Source organism: Aquarana catesbeiana, linkage group LG11 (genome assembly GCF_042186555.1).
Source record: "Aquarana catesbeiana isolate 2022-GZ linkage group LG11, ASM4218655v1, whole genome shotgun sequence".
NCBI lineage: Eukaryota > Metazoa > Chordata > Amphibia > Anura > Ranidae > Aquarana > Aquarana catesbeiana.
This window is the reverse complement of record NC_133334.1, coordinates 258797500-258818310: the sequence shown is the minus strand read 5'-3', so window position 1 is coordinate 258818310 and position 20811 is coordinate 258797500. Positions and strand designations below refer to the sequence as shown.

The 20811-nt window shown below is 43.8% G+C and overlaps 1 protein-coding gene across 2 annotated transcripts in view; it reads right to left on the bottom strand.

Moving 5' to 3' along the window:
- KIAA0513 (KIAA0513 ortholog) overlaps positions 1–20811 on the bottom strand; it is a 90901-nt gene that overhangs the window by 52571 nt on the left and 17519 nt on the right. For both annotated transcript variants that reach the window (XM_073605731.1, XM_073605732.1), the window contains exon 2: positions 237–707. In XM_073605731.1, coding sequence (XP_073461832.1) covers positions 237–583 — 347 coding nt within the window. In that variant the 5' untranslated portion in view covers positions 584–707. The remainder of the gene's footprint in view (positions 1–236; positions 708–20811) is intronic.

Sequence of the window (20811 nt, the reverse complement as noted above, 5' to 3'; positions counted from 1 at the left end):
CTTTTGTTGCCAGCGGTTTAGACATTAATGGCTGTGTGTTGAGTTATTTAGAGGGGACAGAAAATTTACACTGTTATACAAGCTGTACACTCACTACTTTACATTTTAGAGTGTCATTTCTTCAGTGTTGTCACATGAAAAGATAGAATAAAATATTTACAAAAATGTGAGGGGTGTACTCACTTTTATGAGATACTGTATTTCAGGTTCACTTTCTTACCCGCTGCTTCACTTACCCGCCGGTAAAGATTTTTTCGACGTATTTCCGGATGAACTCTTTTTGTTCTGCCATTTGCTCATCCTGGGCAGACTCCGTGCTCTGATTGGACGAGAAGGACTCGGAAGAGGACCTCTGGGAGTGGTTCCAGCTTCGGCGGCTCGGTGACATCATGTCGTTCTCGCTGTCGGCAGACTCGGTGGCATCGCTCTCGATCTCCTCCTCCCTGTCGCCATTTTCAGGCGGGTTAACTTCCAGTGACAGGATCTCATCTGCGTCCAGTGAAGAGGGGCACTCTGTTATCACGACCAGGGGTTCCGTATCCAGGTCTATCAGGTTGCCCACTGGCACGTCGGGGGTCTCCATGGCGACCCCTGCCCGCAGTCTCTTCTGATGTGAAACGTTTCGTCTCCAGGGGGCCCTGGGCTATACAAGATCCAGATTATACTGGGTCAACACTTAAAATCCCATCTCTGACCAATGAGGGACCCTGGAAATAAAGGAACAATGAAAGGTTTGCAGTAAATACTTTTGTTGTTACAACAATTTAATAAATTAAAAATCTTATGACTTAAAGTGGTTGCAAACCCTTACATATACCAAGTGAAGTGACTGGCCTCAGGTGATACACCGAGATTAAACAAGTCCTCCTACATAAGTTGTACCTGTTTATATGCAATCTTCTCTACATTTATCCAAAAGTGCAGAATTTATAAAGCTTGTCTGAGCGGTCAGAAAAAAAGGGGACAGAGAGCTGAAACTACACTCTGCAAAGCTCAGTGAGGAGAGCTAAGAGCTGATTGGAGGGAAGGGACACACCTTCACACAGCACACGGGAAAAGAGCTGAGGCTGTCAATCACAGGCTGTGTGCTGGAGCTCCCTCCCCTGTCCCAAGTTTTCTCTTGGTGTCAGGAAAACGTTTTAGAAGCGACTCATGCTGATAGTGGAGGGACGAAGCAGCAGACAGAAGTGATACTTCGTTTTCTTAAGAGAGACAAATACGTACTATAGAGGGATATACTGTGTTCATAATAATTCTTTTTTTTTTTTTTTTTTTTTTATATGAAATAAAAACTGATCTTTAAGTTTGTGACGGATAGTAGAGTCTCAGGGACTCTATTGAGTTCCCAACTCTGCACACCTGCTGTGCTCTTTATGAGGGGCTCCCACCATCCCCTACTTTGATTTCTTTGACATTTTGAAAAACAGAAGGAGGAGGAGCTGGAACACACAAAGGTGGGAAGGAACACAAAAAGGTGGGAAGGAACACACAAAGGTGGGTGGGGACACCCAAAACTCAGGTGGGTGATCCCATAGGTGAACAGGAACAGAGTTGGGAATTATAAGGTGATCTTGCTGCTCGAGCATCCAGGATATTTAAGAAACCAGGTGACACAGCCCACTAGGCACCAACTAGATCATCAGGTTTGGGTGGAATGATCCTTTAATGGATGCTCCACACTGTAGTGCCCTGAGACAGAAAGAAGAGTCCCTTTAAGACCACCAAATGAATGGCACCGCCATGCATAATGAGTAGCACATCGTGTTCCTGCAACACAGCAATGAGAATCTGGCCTTAGAAGCTACCTCTCCACATGTTATGGCTCCATGGCATTTCTAAGGGTGAGTTTCCTGACAGTGCAAACAGTGGACCATGCCTGTGTAATGAGTGTCCAAACAGCCACTTTTTCTCCATCAGAATCCCATGTGACAGGGTTACAACACAGGAGCACAGCTGGGAGACAGGGTGTTGACACCCTACAACAGTAGGTGCACCAACAAAGACCCCTAGGCTAGTGTAGGATCACATAAATGTTTTATTTTTTTTGCATGTAATTTCTTTTCAATTATTTTTATTGGAGTTTACATAGTAACAACAAATGTTTCATAACATAAACATAATAGTTAATAAAGAATAACTATGAGTAAATAGATATTATAGTTAAACAGTTATATATCATAAATGGGAATCCACAAAAGCTCCCAATATTTCCCAGGATCACATGAGATTTGAGCAACTGGGTGTATAGCCACTTTAATTTAGTAGAAGAAAACAAAATATTTGACCGGCGTCTACAAAAACGCGAATATTTAAATATTGGAATATAAAATGACATTAAACTCTAATATTCAATTAAAATTTTATTTACAGATCTGCAAGCCAGAGGAGAAAGCGCTATAAAGAGGAAAGGGATTTGTATTCAAAATGATAAACATTAGGGACTCTGTACTTCGCTACTGCTAAGGGTGAAACTACAGTCGGAGAGTACCATGTGAGTGCTGTGGGGTCCAGAAGCACAGGGGGGCCCAGTGCGGAAGGATGCAAAATGTTAAAAAAAAAAAATTTGCTTGTAACAAAATGTCAATAAAGTTTGGGCATCTCAAAACTATTTCTAAGTGAATAAGTGATACTTTGTATTACTATAGAAATGGTATTCAAGATGGAGATTAGAGAGACAAGGGGCCCGTACTGGTTTTGCCACGGGGCCCCCATCAAGCACAACTTATTAAATTAAACATTTACAGATCTGTCCGCCGCATGTGAGACGCTTTGAAGAATAGAGGGATTTGCATCTAAAAGGATGAACGTTTTTTTGTTTTTTACTACGCTACTGTCAAGGGTGTGACTATAGTAATGGCAGACCATGTGACTGCTGTAGGGCCCAGAAGCACAAGGGGCTCAGAACCGATGGGCTGCAGGTAGTAATAGCTTTGACAAACTCATTTGGATGTAACAAATGTATATAAAAAGGTGGGTCATCTCTGTACAATTCCTATATAAATGATATGTTGTATTACTAAAGGAATAGCCTTTGAAATGGAGACTAGAGAAACAAGGGGGGCTGTATTGGTTTCGCTATAGGGCCCCATCACACATAGTTAATTGAAATGAAACATTCAGTAAGAGGAGAGACAGCAGTAAAGAATAGAGGGATTTGCATTAGAAAGGATAGACGCTCGGGGCACTGTACTACACTACTGCCAAAGCTGTGACTATAGTAATAGCAGACCATGTGACTGCTGTGGGGCCCTGAAGTACAGGGGCCCAGAGCCCTCTGGCTGCACGTGGCAATAGCTTTGATATATTCATTTGGAAAGGATCTTTAAGTTTGGTCATCTTTATACATTACTATATACAGTGGTCAGAATTAAATTGATACTAAAGGATCGTTTTTTACTTTTTTTAAATAACAAACACGTAATACTTACCTCCACTGTGCAGCTAGGACTTATGCAACCCTACAGAAGGACACGGCCACCACCATGTTTCACTGTAGACACCATGCATTTTTCTTTGTACTCCTCACCTTTGCAACGCCATACAGTTTTCTAGCCATCAGTTCCAAAAACATTTATCTTGGTCTCATCACACCAGTGTACAGAGTAGAGCTGCACGATTCTGGCCAAAATGAGAATCACAATTTTTTTGCTTAGAATAAAAATCACGATTCTCTCACGATTTTAGCGATGTAAAATCTATCACAATATCCAAAAAAAAATGGGCTAACGTTACTGTTTTTTTTTGTTTTTAATTCATTAAAATAACTTTTTCCCAAAAAATTGCATTTGAAAGACCGCTGCGCAAATACAGTATGACATAAAATATTGCAACAACCACCATTTTATTCTCTAGGGTGTCTACTAAAAAAAAATATATATGTTTGGGGGTTTCAAGTAATTTTCTAGCAAAAAAAATTATTTTAACTTGAAACCAACAAATGTCAGAAAAAGGTTTAGTGTTTAAGTGGTTAAACTTTTTTCACTTACACAGGAAGTCTATTCCATTGACAAATTGTTGCAATGTTTATACTTAGTTCAACTGATAAAGAATATTTTGATTCTTGGCAGACTGCCCGGTTTTTCTCTTCCTTTCTTTTGAGGGCTGTGGCTTCAGAGGAGCAGAGAGAATTCATTGCATAGGAAAGAATTGTGAAACACTTCAGTCAAGATCGCGATACCGATTCTTGACGATTAATTGTGCAGCTCTAGTACAGAGTGCCAGTAGTCTTCTTTTTCAGCATGGGCAAATTCTAGGCGGGCTTTTTTGTGAGTGGGCTTAAGGAGAGACTTCCTTCATGGACGACACCCATGCATGCCATTACTCTGCAGTGTGCGCCGTATTGCGTCACGGGAAACAATCACCCCAGTTTGGTTTTCTACATCTTTAGCTAACTGCAGTGAACTTGCATGGCGATTTTCTTCAACCCTTCTCATCAGAAGACGTTCCTGTCGAGGTGTTCTCCTCCGTGGATGGCCTGGACGTCTCTGTGAGATAGTTGCAGTTCCATCTTTGTTACATTTTTTAATCACTTTTGCTACTGAGAAGTAAAGCTTTGCTGATCTTCTTGTAACCTTCACCTTTTGCTTTATCTGGCCTTGTGACATTTCTTTTCCATGAGGTGCCATTGCTGACAGCATGAAATGGGAGTGGTTTTCTTTGTAAAGTAACGCCCCCTTTTATATTCAACTGTCTGCTGGACACATGTTTAATGAACAATTAGACTCACCTGTAGTTGACATTCTAATTAATTAGGATTTTGTTGTCTAAAATTAAGCCATGCTCCTAAGATTTACTTTGGGGTGTATTCGTTTTTGCAACAAGATCTTGAATGAATTTGTTCGGAAAGATACTTGTGTGTGCGCAAATTAACAAATCTTGGTGGCAATCAATGGCCTGCATTTGGCCCGCACTGTGGAGTATTTTGTAGTATAGTGCCCCATAGAAAAATGTTCTGAAAGGAAAGTAAAGGTTTTCTGACAAATCTGTTGGGGTGTACTCATTTCTGCTGAGCACTGCAATTGTTACTTTGTAAAGGATTTGCCTTCACAGTGAAGATTAGAAAGACAGGGGGGCCCCGTATTAGTTTTGCTATGGGGACCCATCACAGTTCTGGCCTTGACGAGCAGTCATTTCCTTTTCTAGCAGGGAACAGAAGTGAATCAGCGTTGTACTTCTTGGCATCCGATCCCCCCCTACTCCCTTTTGTTTAATAACAAGACATGGCGACACCATAAATCCTCGCCTACGCAGAAGGATTCGCTGGCTGCCCTGTAATGGATGCAGATGGACTTACACCATGCTGGCCAGGGCTCATTTCCTGCTCCTACTGATGGATGGGTGGAAGTTGTTAATATACAGTATGTTAAAAAACGGTGATCAAGTGTCGCGCAAAAATAAACTTGATGAACCACCACTGCGCTATGGTGCAAACCAAACTATAATACCTGTAGCTGCCAACTTAAAAAAGATAATGTGAAAACGTATTCTAAATAAATAAAATAGTGGCGCTGTAAACACCATGAAAGACTGAATAAAGGTGAATCATATAAATATTAGTGATAACCAGTGATATAAAACACAACAACAACTGGAGGTGCTAAAGCTATGTCAAACAGCCATATGATATATAATCGTGATAAGTGCTGTAGCTATGCCAGACAACTCTATGGTATATAATCGTGGTCCTTCAGATAAATAAACTTTACCTTTAGTGACAAAAGAAAACTGTAAAAGCAGGTCAAAACATCTTTAAGCAGTTCATGCAATATTGAAGATGAAATGTTGAAATAAAGTCTGTGCAAAATAGTATGTGACAAAGAGTGAATCAATCAATCTTCCTGTGTCATAGACATCTCCTCCACCACACCGGCTGTGATTGTGATCCGCTCTTATGGAGCCGCACTCACCAGAGAATAATGCCTTGCACTCTCATGCTCGGCGTAGAAGCAATGTTGATAGTGTAATACCGTTTAAGAGCATTTATTGAATTACAAAGTAAATTCTTCTATCATTGTACTCACATTCTAAAAAAGTTAAAACAGCATAAAACAGAAACTCCTTGTGACTGCTAATGGCAATGTACTGGTGGTCACGGCGGACCCGGGATGCAGCATGTGAATCTCACCCCTCCCCTCAATAGCTCCTCAACACTCCGAGGTGATACCAGCCGACCAGTGCAGAGCACAGTGCGTCACACGTTGCGAATAGATGCTTGGTTGCTGTACTGCCACGCCTTCGACATGTTTCATCACATCGACTTCTTCATATACAGTATGTATCATTGAGTGCACAGGATGCCTCCGTCAGTCTGCAACATTTGAGCACCTTTCTAGGAGTGCCCAACTTCCACGTCAAGGATAGTCCTTGCAGAGAGGCAGCAGAGGGTACTCATAGTAGAGCGTAGCAGGAGAGACAACTGTAGGGAGTATCCAAGGCTGTGTGGGGATGCAAGAGTCACAGAGGCGCACAGGGGCCCAGTTGGAGACCTAAAGGGGCCCAGTTGGAGACCTAAAGGGGCCCAGTTGAAGACCTAAAGGGGCCCAGTTGAAGACCTAAAGGGGCCCAGTTGGAGACCTAAAGGGGCCCAGTTGGAGACCTAAAGGGGCCCAGTTGGAGACCTAAAGGGGCCCAGTTGGAGACCTAAAGGGGCCCAGTTGGAGACCTAAAGGGGCCCAGTTGGAAACCTAAAGGGGCCCAGTTGGAAACCTAAAGGGGCCCAGTTGGAGACACGTGGTGCAAAGCGCCACCCATAGAGACATGGGGCACAAAGGGGCAGCGCAGTTGGAGACACAGGGTGCAAAGGGGTGCCCTTCAGGTCTAGTATAGATTTTGAGGGGGAACCCGATGCAAAGAAAAAAAAAAAAAAAAAAAGTGTGCGGGCCCCCCCCCCCCCCAAAAAAAAATCTATACTAAACCCTTATCTCCTTATCTATCCAAGCACACAGGAAAGGAAGAGCATGATCGCCCCCTTCCATCCTGAACCATACCAAGACACATGCCCTCAACATGGCGGGGTACCATTTTTTTGGGGGGGGGGGGGGAATCACCTGGGCAAAGCACCTTGTCCCAATGTTGATGTGAACAAGGGTCCTTTGCCCACACCCCTGGCCTGATGATTCTGGTGGTCTACAGGCAGGGGGCTGAACAATGCTCGGACTGAACCAAGATATGTTTGGCTCAATACTACCGGGCACAGGGTCTCGGGAGATACTACGAAGCAGGCAGACATTAGGGACACTGAGGGGGCTCAGCTTAGGCGTAGCAGTGCATTAGGCCCTTTAAGCTCCGGTCAGTAGAGCGGTCTCCTGATTGGCTGTGGTGCTGGCATTCTGGGTGAAATCAGACAGAAGACCCGAGGACGGATCCCACAAGAGAGGTGAGCATTACACCTTGCACCTATGACATCCCAGGACTGTTATGAATTCTGCTTTTGTACAAAGTATCCCAGAATTTATTGGTTTTCTAATTACTTGAAGGCCTGCACAGCGCTTGGAGACAAATCACAGACATTCCCTGCCACAAGGGTTATTTCTTTTTAACCTGCTTTCCAAAAGCCCTCAAGGGATGCCTCTTCTTTTCTTACTACAACGCTGAAATCACTCCAATAATTGGGACAGACCTTGTTTGAGGTCTGTCCCAAACATCGTTTGAGGATGGATGTAAGGCTCAGATAGATTTCCTTCGATCAGAAGCAGGTAAGAATGTGTAACAAAGTTTCCTAAAATCCTTGCAATTAAAAAAAAAAACACTTCAGCAACAGTGGGTGAACAAGTATGCTACTGAAACACAAATCACATAGTGGTGCACATTTTGATGCCTGTGCTGCTCTTGGGCATGGTCACAAACACAGATCAGCCCCTGCTGCAACCTCCCACCTTGTGACTTGCTACAAAGTTAAAATGCGCAGTCTGATCACTAGAGGGGAGACTGAGGAAATGCTTCCTCCTACATGCAGCAGACTGATGACATAATCTCAGACTAGGCAAAGACACTAACTAGAGCAGTATTACTAAACCCCGGACCCTGCATTCACTATATCTGGTCTCCCACAGAACATGGAAATGCAATTATTTTAGTAAATATAAATGGCTAAATACATTTTCTCATCAGCGGTATATAGCAGTCTTGTGACTTCTATTAGTGTCCAGCCGAGCACTGGTTAAAGCTTGTAGGAGGAGTTTTCATTCTCCTCTGACTGTCCTATGAGTCTGCATGACCTCTGACCCTCTGTCTGGACAGTGCTGATTGGCCCTGTTCTGATCACATGCACCTTCCCAAGAAAAAAAAACCCTCTAGCAACACACCAAACTGAGCATGTGCCTCCAAGGCTCTGTACCATCAGGAGATGGATTAGGGACAGTGGGAGAAGGGGAGGATCAGAGAAGACAGGATTTAACAGCCTTTTTACACAATGCGGATGATTAACCCCTTAGGTTCCACAGTGAGTATAACAAGCATGCTTTACTGCATCATATACAGATTGATTCCACTGTTGTTGGTTTAGTAACACTTTGAGCTCAACAATGGGTTGTTTTTTTTTAACGTTAAAAAGGTGAAGCTTTCCTAAAAAATATTTTTTCTGTCTATTGTGACATGTCAGGGATTTATTCATGGAGATGGACCCCAGAGCAGATAGAGAAAGCAGAGCTGCAAAACATAATCACTATGCAGCAAAGCAGAGTAGGAAGCAGGGGCTGCATATGTAACTAGCATCTACTGTACACTATGGGGGGGATTCACCAAAACTTGGTGCACACAGAATCTGGTGTAGCTCTGCATAGTAACCAATCAGCTTCTAACTTCAGCTTGTTCAATTAAGCTTAGACAATAAAACCCAGAAGCTGATTGGTTACATCCATGCTGTCATCTATTAGATAAAGTTTATGAGATTTCGGGCAAGCTGCATCCTGTCGCCCGTCCTCAGCTACCCTCCCCACCCAGCACCAGGCCTAGTACAAGCCTGGACCCCTCTCTGCACGCTCTGAGCTGCCTCAGAAGATTACGTTCTGCCGTGTAGACAAGCCCGAAACTGGAGAGGGCGCCCGGGACCTTGGCAAGGCTGCCAGTCTCTCTCCCATCATCACAAGAAGACCTGTCTGAAAGGATTTGTCCGTGGATGTGAGTGCAGAGCCTGCCGCGGAGGAGAGCCGGGCCGACGCACTTCATTAGACTAACGGTGCCTCCAGCGCATCAATGTCCATCCATGTGACTGAGGAGGATGTCTGTAAATCCACATCGCCATTAACCCCCTGCCCTGCCAGACCGGGGGGGCCGTACACACCCAAGCAGAGGCACGCAGAGGCCTGCCCGCTTCTAAAGCGTGTCTCAGAGAACGAAGCCAACATACACAGTCCAACTCTGGGATAAGTACATATTGACTTAATCCATTAATCATGTGTATTCTTCTTGAATCTAGGTGTGCTTTGTGTAATTCTTGAAACTTCACCTCTGTGTAGGAGCTTCCTGTAATAAAGACCGCTCGCTGCTGCTCCCCCTCCTTGTGCAGGGTGACTGGTCTGGTCTCCGCCCCCTCCTGTAGTTTGACATGTGGCCTGTAGTGGGTGGGGCCTGCTGGGCCCCTCCTACAGCTTTTCTCTCTGTGGTACATCACAGTCAGGCTACTATTTACAGAGTAATACAGCATCTAGATTTGGTGGAATCTGGTGCCCACAACGTGAGTTTATATCCTTTGTGGCAATATTAAAAACTTTTGCTGGAGATAAATTGAAACTTTATTACTACAAAAGGTAAAAGATAGGCCAGAGTAACCATAAATGACAGCGTTATGATGTCATGTGATCAGCCAGGGCCAATGAGGGGAAAAGCAATGTGAGGTCAGATTTATTTTCTCAGGAGTGCAGTGTGCGTTCTTCTGCCCATACACGACAACCCTAATAATTCTCATGAAGTATTTATATCGGTCATTTGCTGCCTGCGGAGAAGAAAACTTTGTAGCAAAAACTCCTTAGCTAAGCAGAGTGGTCCTCCCACGTCTTGTGCCAGGGCTAGCACTGCAGCCAAATCATTTCACAGGAGGATTTCACTTGTGTAAGAGGATTTCCCTCCCACGCATGTCTCCGCTACAGGAGACAAAATGTTGTTTTAGGGTGAAAAGATGAAGGAGAGCAGCAGTGGATCTGGAGGTATGCAGTGTCATGGGGCAGCAAATCTGAGGCTATGGAGCATTGGAGGTGGCAGATCTGGGTGTATGGAGCATTGGAGGTGGCAGATCTGGGGTTATGGAGCATTGGAGGTGGCAGATCTGGGGTTATGGAGCATTAGAGGTGGCAGATCTGGGAATATGGAGCATTAGAGGTGGCAGATCTGGGAATATGGAGCATTGGAGGTGGCAGATCTGGGTGTATGGAGCATTAGAGGTGGCAGATCAGAGTGAATGGAGCATTAGAGGTGGCAGATCTGGGGGTATGGAGCATTGGAGGTGGCAGATCTGGGGGTATGGAGCATTAGAGGTGGCAGATCTGGGAATATGGAGCATTAGAGGTGGCAGATCTGGGTGTATGGAGCATTGGAGGTGGCAGATCTGGGGGTATGGAGCATTAGAGGTGGCAGATCTGGGGGTATGGAGCATTAGAGGTGGCAGATCTGGGGGTATGGAGCATTAGAGGTGGCAGATCTGGGGGTATGGAGCATTAGAGGTGGCAGATCTGGGGGTATGGAGCATTAGAGGTGGCAGATCTGGGGGTATGGAGCATTAGAGGTGGCAGATCTGGGGGTATGGAGCATTAGAGGTGGCAGATCTGGGGGTATGGAGCATTAGAGGTGGCAGATCTGGGGGTATGGAGCATTAGAGGTGGCAGATCTGGGGGTATGGAGCATTAGAGGTGGCAGATCTGGGGGTATGGAGCATTAGAGGTGGCAGATCTGGGGGTATGGAGCATTAGAGGTGGCAGATCTGGGGGTATGGAGCATTAGAGGTGGCAGATCTGGGGGTATGGAGCATTAGAGGTGGCAGATCTGGGGGTATGGAGCATTAGAGGTGGCAGATCTGGGGGTATGGAGCATTAGAGGTGGCAGATCTGGGGGTATGGAGCGGCGGCAGATCTGGGGGTATGGAGCGGCAGCAGATCTGGGGGTATGGAGCGGCAGCAGATCTGGGGGTATGGAGCGGCAGCAGATCTGGGGGTATGGAGCGGCAGCAGATCTGGGGGTATGGAGCGGCAGCAGATCTGGGGGTATGGAGCGGCAGCAGATCTGGGGGTATGGAGCGGCAGCAGATCTGGGGGTATGGAGCGGCAGCAGATCTGGGGGTATGGAGCGGCAGCAGATCTGGGGGTATGGAGCGGCAGCAGATCTGGGGGTATGGAGCGGCAGCAGATCTGGGGGTATGGAGCGGCAGCAGATCTGGGGGTATGGAGCGGCAGCAGATCTGGGGGTATGGAGCGGCAGCAATGGCAGATCTAGGGGTATGGAGTAGCAGCAGTGGCAGATCTGGGGGTAAGGAGCGTCAGCGATGGCAGATCTGGGGTTATGAAGTGTCAGATATGGGGGTATGAAGTGTCAGCGGTGGCAGATCTGGGGGTATGGTCAGCGGTGGCAGATCTGGGAGGATGGAGTAGCAGTGGGAGCAGATCTGGGGGTATGAAATGGCATCAGTGGCAGATTTTGGGGTATGGGGTGTCAGCGGCGGCAGATATGGGGCCCTCTTCTGTCAGGGATATACACAAAAATAGAGATTTAAAAAAAAAAAAAAAAAGGGAGGTTTCCTGGCACCCAAATTATCATATGTACTCACATCCTATCCTGCTTCTCCGTGTAGGGATCTGGCCTAGGAAGGCATGCCAAGGTGTAGCTTGTTGTGGCACCCACAGTGAACCCATGGCATATTCTGTATGTATGTAACCTTAGTCTAATTACTTGATTTGATTTGCACTGTCGAGGCCCCTGATCCCAGCGAAGCAGAGAAAAAATAAATAAAATGATATTCTCCAACTTGTTTTGCAGGATTTACAGTGTTTCCCCTTCTGGCTCTCTGGTTTAACAACGTATTTAAAAATTAAGTTAAAAACAGAATCCACAAATAAGCCAACAAATAAGAAAACAACAGCGTGGGCAAATAGCCTGCCATGCTGATCAATAATCAGTGGGATTGAAGGGTGCGAGGAGAAAAGGTGAATATTTAAGGAAACCCCACACCCCATAATCACCGCCTACGCCCGGCCTTTCATGGACAGCTGCGGGGTCGGCCGAGCTGACAATCTAATGCTTTGATAATGGCTGAGAGGAAAATAGCTCCAGCTGAATCTGCACTGGGAGGCTGGGAGACACACACTGTACTATATGTGATACATCAACAGCCGAGATCTGTTTGATGCAACATTAGCTAAGCTCTAAGTAACCCGCGTTCCCCATACATCCAAAAAGGGCTCTCGCACATAAAACGCAAAAAAAAGTCACTTTCAGCGGCAGATTTCTTTTTGCGTCTCTATATGCAGCTATATGATAGACCATGCACCATGTTTATTCTAGTGTTTTGTTCCAAATAAAAAAAATAAAGAAAGAGAAATAAAAAAAGAATTTACTGGCATTCAGCTTTAAAATCGGTTGTAAACCGCTGGACGTTTTTCTTATTATGTGAAACTTACCTGAAAACGGAGCATTCCAGCGATTCTGGAGGCCGCTTCCATCTTCACCCGTCTTGCTTCCGGGTTCGCGGACTCCGGCTCTGTGACTGGCTGGAGCCACAATGACGTCACTCCCACGCATGCGCACAGGAGCCACCGTTCAGGGCACAGGGCCCTGAAGGAACGGCACGTCGTTCTGAATCTGAGACCAACAGTAAAAAGTGTGTGTATACTACTATAATTATATATATATATATATATATATATATATATATATATATATATATATATATATATATATATATATATATATATATATATATATATATATATATCTCTCTATCATTTATTTTCACAGTGGATTTAAAAAGTCTACACACCCCTGTTAAAATGTCAGGTTTCTGGGATGTAAAAAAGTTACATAAGTGTGCACACCCATAAACTAATACTTTGCTGAAGCACCTTTTGATTTTATTCCAGTCTTTTTGGGTATGAGTCTATCAGCATGGCACATCATGACTTGGCAATATTTGCCCACTCTTCTTTGCAAAAACACTCCAAATCTGTCAGATTGTGAGGGCATCTCCTGTGCACAGCCCTCTTCAGATCACCCCACAAATCAGATTAAGGTCTGGGTTCTGGCTGGGCCATTCCAAAACTTGAATCTTCTTCTGGTGAAGACATTCCTTTGTTGATTTGGATGTATGCTTTGCGTCGTTGTCATGCTGAAAGATGAAGTTCTTCTTCATATTCCGCTTTCTAGCAGAAGCCTTGATTTTATTGTAGCTGTATTAGTATTTGTATTAGTGCAATTGTGACAGAGAAAATTGAGTACTGTCCGTGATACTTTTTTTATTTGCACTAACAATCAATTTTTCGGGACAAGCTTTCAGGGTATGTCCCCTTCTTCAAGGACCAAGTCCACTGCTTGGACCTTGAAGAAGGGGACATACCCCGAAAACTTGTCCTGAAAAATTGTATGTTAGTGCAAATAAAAAAAGTATCACGGACAGTACTCAATTTTCTCTAGCAGAGCCTGAAGGTTTTGTACCAACATTGACTGGTATTTGGAACTGTTCATAATTCCCTCTACCTTGACTCAGGCCCCTGTTTCAGCTGAAGAAAAACAGCCCCAAAAGCATGATACTGCCACCACCATGCTTCACGGTGGGTATGATGTTCTTTAGCTCCAAACATTTTTTTGGCATTATGGCCAAAAAGTTCAACCTTGGTTTCATAAGAAAAGGCTTCCGTCTTGTCACTCTACCCCATAGCCCAGACATATGAAGAACACAGGAGATTGTTGTCACATGTACCACACAGCCAGTACTTAATAGATATTTCTACCGCTTTTTCACCACTTAACGACCAGGCCTCTTTTTCAGACTCGGTGTTTACAAGTGAAAAAAACATTTTTTTGCTAGAAAATTACTTTACCCCCAAACATTATACATTTTTTTTTTTTAAATTTGGGTCACTATATTCCTATTACAAGGAATGAAAACATCCCTTGTAATAGAAAAAAAGCATGACAGGACCTCTTAAATATGAGATCTGGGGTCAAAAAGTCCTCAGATCTCATATTTGGACTTAAATGCAATAAAACAAAAAGAAAAAAAATTTTGAAGAGATGGATACCTCGGTTGTGGCAGCAGCTGCTGCCATTACCGAGATATCCCTCTTCAAAGTCAGGACTAAGGATGAGCTCCGGCGTGTTCGCACATCCCACGTGCAGAGCCCGTCAGGAAGTCGGCATGGCGCTGCGCTAATCACAGGCAGTGAGACATTTCCCAATGTGAGGCTGCAGAGATCGGGAAATGTCTCACTGCCTGTGATTAGCGCAGCGCCATGCCGACTTCCTGGCGGGCTCTGCACGTGGGATGTGCGAACACGCCGGAGCTCATCCTTAGTCAGGACGTATATAGTCGTGCGGTGGTCGGTAAGTGGTTAAGGACCGCCCGCCGTCGTTATACTTAGCTACTTTGTCGTTAAATACCGTTGTTGTGGTAGCAGCTAGCTGCCATAACCTCGGTATTTTTTAAAACAGCCAGCAGTCCTCTTTGAGATAAAAGTGGTCTCAGCGGCGGATTCACCGCAAGATCACTTTTATAAAGGGCCCAACCCCTCCCGCCGTGTTGCGGTCGTCTCCGCTGCTTATCGGAGCGGTCAGTAGGGGCGGAGATGATCAGGTCCTTTCCCCTCACTGCCTGGATGCCGAGTGAGGGAAAGATGGCCCCCGCTTGGCTCCATAGCATTGCAGGGCGGAAGCAATGTCAAGCATCACTTCCGCCAAATGCTCTTAAAAAGGGGAAATTTTTTTTCTTTTAATTGCATTTTAGTGTAAATATGAGATCGGAGGTCTTTTTGACCTCCGATCTCATATTTAAGAGGACCTGTCATGCTTTTTTTCTATTACAAGGGATGTATACATTCCTTGTAACAGGAATAAAAGTGACCCAAACATTTTTTTTTTTTTTTAAAAAGGACAGTGTAAAAATAAATAAATAGTAAAGTGCCCTGTCCCGCCAAGCTCGCGCACAGAAGCGAACGCATACACAAGTCGCACCTGCATATGAAAATAGTGTTCAAACCACATATGTGAGGTATTGCTGCGATCGTTAGAGCAAGAGCAATAATTCTAGCACTACATCTTCTCTAACTCTAAACATCTAAACTGTAGAAATTTTTAAACGTCACCTATGGAGATTTTTAAGGGTAAAAGTTTGTCACCATTCCACGAGCGGGCGCAATTTTAAAGCGTGACATGTTGGGTATCAATTTACTCAGCGTAACATTATCTTAAATATAAAACAAAATTGGGCTAACTTTACTGTTGTCTTATTTTTTTAAGTCAAAAAAGGTTTTTTTTTGTCAAAAAAAAAAAAAAAAGTGCGCTTGTAAGACCGTGCGCAAATACAGTGTGACACAAAAAGTATTGCGACGACTGACATTTTATTCTCTAGGGTGTTAGAAAAAAATATACATAATGTTTGGGGGTTCTAAGTGATTTTCTAGCAAAAAAAAACAGAGTCTGAAAAATAGGTCCGGTCCTTAAGTGGTTAATGTTGCTTTAGGCCTCTTGGCAGCCTCCCTGATCAGTTTTCTTCTCGATTTTTCATCAATTTTGGAGGGACGTCCAGTTCTTGGTAAGGTCACTGTTGTGCCATATTTTCTCCACTTGATGATGACTGTCTTCACTGTGTTCCATGGTACATCTAATGCTATCTATCTCCTTCTACCTTTTAACAATGAGATTCCTCTGATGCTTTGGAAGCTCTCTGTGGACCATGGCTTTTGCTGTAGGATGCGGCTAAGAAAATGTCAGGAAAGACCTACTAGAACAGCTGAACTTTATTTTGGATTAATCAGAGGCACTTTAAATGATGGCAGGTGTGTACTGACTGCTATTTAACATGAGTTTGGATGTGATTGCTTAATTCTGAACACTTCTACATCCTCAGTTATAAGAGGGTGTGCACACTTATGCAACCACATTATTTTAAACCCCCCCCCCCCCCCACCTTCCCCCTCTCTAAAAGATTTCAGGCTGTTCTTCAATTTAGTTGTACAGTTTATAGGCCACATTAAAAGGTGGAAAAAGTTCTGAAATTACTTATCTTTGTCTCATTTTTTAACATCACAGAAACCTGACATTTTAACAGGGGTGTGCAGACTTTATATCCACTGTGTATCTCTATTTTCTATATATATATATATATCTCTATTTTCTATATATATATATATCTCTATTTTCTATATATATATATATATATCTCTATTATATATATATATATATATATATATATATATATATATATATATATATATATATATATATATATATATATATATATATATATATATATATCTCTATCTATATCTATATATATCTATATCTATCTATCTATCTATATATATAGATATCTATATATATCTATCTATAGATATATATAGATATATCCCATATTTATCGGCATATAACACGCGCCGGCGTATAACACGAACCCCAAGTTTAGGAGGGAATTTTAAGGAAAAAAAAACTTACATTAAAGTGTCCATCTGCAGCCTTGTCAGTGCAGCCTTGCCCCCAGTGTCCATTACATGCTTGGACAGATCGCCGCCGACATACACATAGCATGTAGTTTTAAATATGGCGCCGCGGAGATACACATAGTTGAGTGTACTCGGCTCTTTCCGGCGCCGCTCACAGTCCCGCCCTATGATGGACTGGGCGTGACTGTGAGCGGCGCCGGAAAGAGCCGAGAACAAATCGACTATGTGTATCTTGGCTCCACCCAGTCACTGTGATCTCGGCGGCGCTCGTTCAGCTCCGCCGAATCCCTCCGAACTCCGCGGCGCCATATTTAAAACTACACACTATGTGAATGTCGGCTGTGATCGCTCCGATAGATCACAATTAGCGGGGATCGGCGTATAACACGCACCCACGATTTCCCCCTGATTTTAAGGGGAAAAAAAGTGCGTGTTATATGCCTATATATATATATATATATATATATATATATATATATATATATATATATATATATATATATATATACATACACACATACATATACACACACACACACACACACACATACACATATCTTCCCTGGTTCCTCCTTGACCGCCCACCCTTACCAACATGCTAATAAAATGTTTAAATAAAACATTTCCATTTGTATTATATATCTTATTTTACTCTGTGCTTCTCTATGCAATGCAGGCAGACCATGGCTGATGGGAGGGGCTAGCAGTATGAAAAATTTTCATACAACGGAAAAAAAAAAAAAAAAGGGAAGTGATGTCATGTGTTGTAGTGTATTTGTATTGCATTTTCGGACGACAACTTTACTGACTAAACTAAAATAGTACGATCTGGTATCGTACGAGGAAAATTTTCGTGCATGTCCGATCGAATAATAAATCAGATGAACTGTCCTGATCGGCTCTCGAAAGCTCTGTACTAACGATCTGATTATCGTACGATCGCGTCGAAAGTGGTATTTTTCGTCCGATATGCGGATCGTGTGTACGGGCCTTAAAGGGACGGCCGGGGTCCAGATTTAATATGATGAAGTTTATGGGAGAATTTGGCGATTTAGATCTACTTTAATAAAATATGACAATCATTTACAGATAGTAATAAACCAGGTAAAAAAAAAAAAACAAAAAAAAAACGCCCCTTGGTACTCAGTAACGCCCCCTTTGGCACCACTAGGAGACAATAAACACTTCTCTTCTTTCTATAGGATTTCATCCCCCTTTCAGGACTATTGGTAAGGTAGGTTGTAGGGTGCCCCGGGATGTCGTCTGTTCGGGGGGCTCCAGTTGTTTGATTGGACGGGGGACGGCCCAGCGTTTCCATACGATATTCTGCCCACAGATTTATAGATGTGACTGCGCCCCTCTCTGTAGGATGTACACAGTTTATTTATTAGCCGGAGAGTCGATAACGGTGATTTGCGTTTTGGCAGGAGGTTGGTGACCTTGTACGGAGGGAGACGCGGCTGTCTGTGATGAAAATAAATGGAGCTGCCGCTCGCTGAATGCGCAGCGCCCGTCTCCTGAATGGCTTGTCATGTCTGTGGTTATTAATCTGAGTATCGATTAGGTGGGAGGCCGGACGGTACGGTACATGATGAGATATTACTTCTGCCCGGATCGAAATGTATACTTATGGAGGAACCCCGGTCTGGGGAAAGAAAAAAAAAAAGCAAGATTTTTGATTTAAAGCAGTATTAAACCCAAAAATGTAATATATTGCAGCTTACCAATCCTTAGATGTGGTGGCTGCATTCGTTTTCTTTGGCTTTTCCCCCCTCTGTTTTCACCTGGTGATCTGGCCGGTAACACACCTCCTGACTTACAGTGCCCCCATTCTGGATGAAGGAGCACAGGAGACACAGCGGACAGCAGCATTGTCAGTCGGGTGGGGGTTAAATGTATTAGCAGAACTAGATAAACTAACAAATGAAAGCCAAACTTCAGCTCACACTTTATAATCAGTTACAGCAAACCGTTTTTTCCTTTTGCGATAAAAGTTTTACATAAATAAGAGCTGATCATTGTAAGCACCTGTGTCAGTGGTAAATGGATTGTCTCATTGACTGATACATCTTCAAGAGAGCTTATTCTTAAGAAGAACACACTTACTGGCCGAAGATGAAAATAGAAGAAAGAGCCTAAAAAAGAAAAACAAATGCAGCCATCACATCTAAGAATTGGTAAGCTGCAATATAAAAAGGCCCCTTTCATACTGATTCAGTTTTCAGGTGTTTTAGGCTACTTTTACACTGGGGCGGGCGTTAGCGGTAAAGTGCCGCTAGATTTAGCAGGGCTTTACCGCTGTTATAGAGGCGCTTTTAACCCCTGCTAGCGGCCGAGGAAAGGGTTAAAAGCGCCCGAAAAAGAGGCGCTTTGGCAGTGCTACCCATTGATTTCAATGGCAGGGGCGGTGGAGGAGCGCTGTATATACCGCTCCCGCACCACCCCAAGGATGCTGCTTGCAGGACTTTTTCTAACGTCCTGCAAGCGCACCTCCCCATTGTGAAAGCACTCGGGCTTAGGCGTGAGGGTTCCCCTTAAAATCCATACCAGATCGGAGGTCCTGGTATGTTCCTTGAGGGGGAACCCATGCCTTTTTTTTTTACATTTTGCATGGAGTTACCCCTAAAGATTCATACCAGACAGTGCCTGGTATTGCCGGGGATCAAAGTCGGATCCCCATTCATTGAAGTTGGACGCATGTCGGACTTAAAGTCCCAGGGCAAAGTCGGATCCAAAGTTGTTACGAGTGTCGTGTTGGACCAGTGTGAACCCGGCCTAAAGCAAAATAATGGTCAGTGCCCATCTGCAGACTCAATGCAGCCTCACCTGCGCCCATCAATGCAGCCTCACCTGCGCCCATCAATGCAGCCTCACCTGCGCCCATCAATGCAGCCTCACCATCTCTCATCAATGCAGTGCAGGAAATAACCGAGCCGCCATCTGCTTTTTGTCGATAAAAAATACAGCACTCATAGTATACAATATAAGTAAAGGCAACAAAAAAAGTCCAAATAAAAATCCAAGTGAATGAAACGAAAGTGTAAGTCCACAATGAAGTAGATGCAAAAAATGTTTCACAAACTTGCAGGAGTACAGTGACACCCCCTTTTGCATCCCCACTCACCAGAACAGGACGACCCCCAGCTTTTCAGTCCAGGGGTCACTTCAGGCTCGTAAATGGTATTCCACACACGTGAATTGGTGTCAAAAACATCAGATGATAGATCGGAGTAGATTTCCACTCAGAAGCTCTCAGCAGGATATGCAGGCTCCCAGAAATAAAGAGAGGATGGACTACTAGTGAAGTACTTTTAAAAAGTTGATTTATTGCGCATAGGGATCGGTACTTACAAAAAGACGATTAAAAACCAGGCATGGAAATGGAGCTGTGAATACAGGAAGCAGGACCTTGATGACGCCCTGACGGAGGGCGAAACGCATTGACATAATTTCCTGTTTCGATTGACGTCACTTCCGGTCCGTGGAATGCACGCTATGAACGGCTGCTTCCTGTATTTACAGCTCCATTTCCAAGCATGTTTTTAATCGTCTTTTTGTAAGTACCGATCCCTATGCGCAATAAATCAACTTTTTAAACCGTACTTGACTATTAGTCCATCCTCTTTATTTCTGGGAGCCTGCATATCCGAGGTACACTATCGGCATATAACACGCACCTGTGATTTGCCCCCTATTTTCAGGGGAAAAGGTGCGTGTTATACGCCAATAAATACGCCAATTCATAGAATTTATTACAAAAGCAGGCCGACAATTCCAAATCTGTCGCAAAGTCAGGGTGAAGATTCACAGAAGTGGCGCACTGCTCGCCAAAGTTCATTTGCAAAAGAAAGATTGTGTACAGATACTCCTTGTTTAACAACCACTCGGATTTACGACCAGCTCTCCCCACCCAAACAGCGCGCTATACATCATTGTATTGTATAGTATTTTCACTTGTGTTCTGTACTTATGCAAATTAAAAACAACGTTATTGAGCTGGAGTTGTGTGTTTAGACTTTTTTTTTTTTTTATAATACAGTACAGTAGCTGAGAATGCTTAAAATATTGATTACTTGGGACTCCTCGTTTAACAAACAATTCATTGGAACAGAACCTGGTCGTTAAGTGAGGAGTACCTGTACTGCCATTGTTTTACATATATCCACATGCCGCAAAA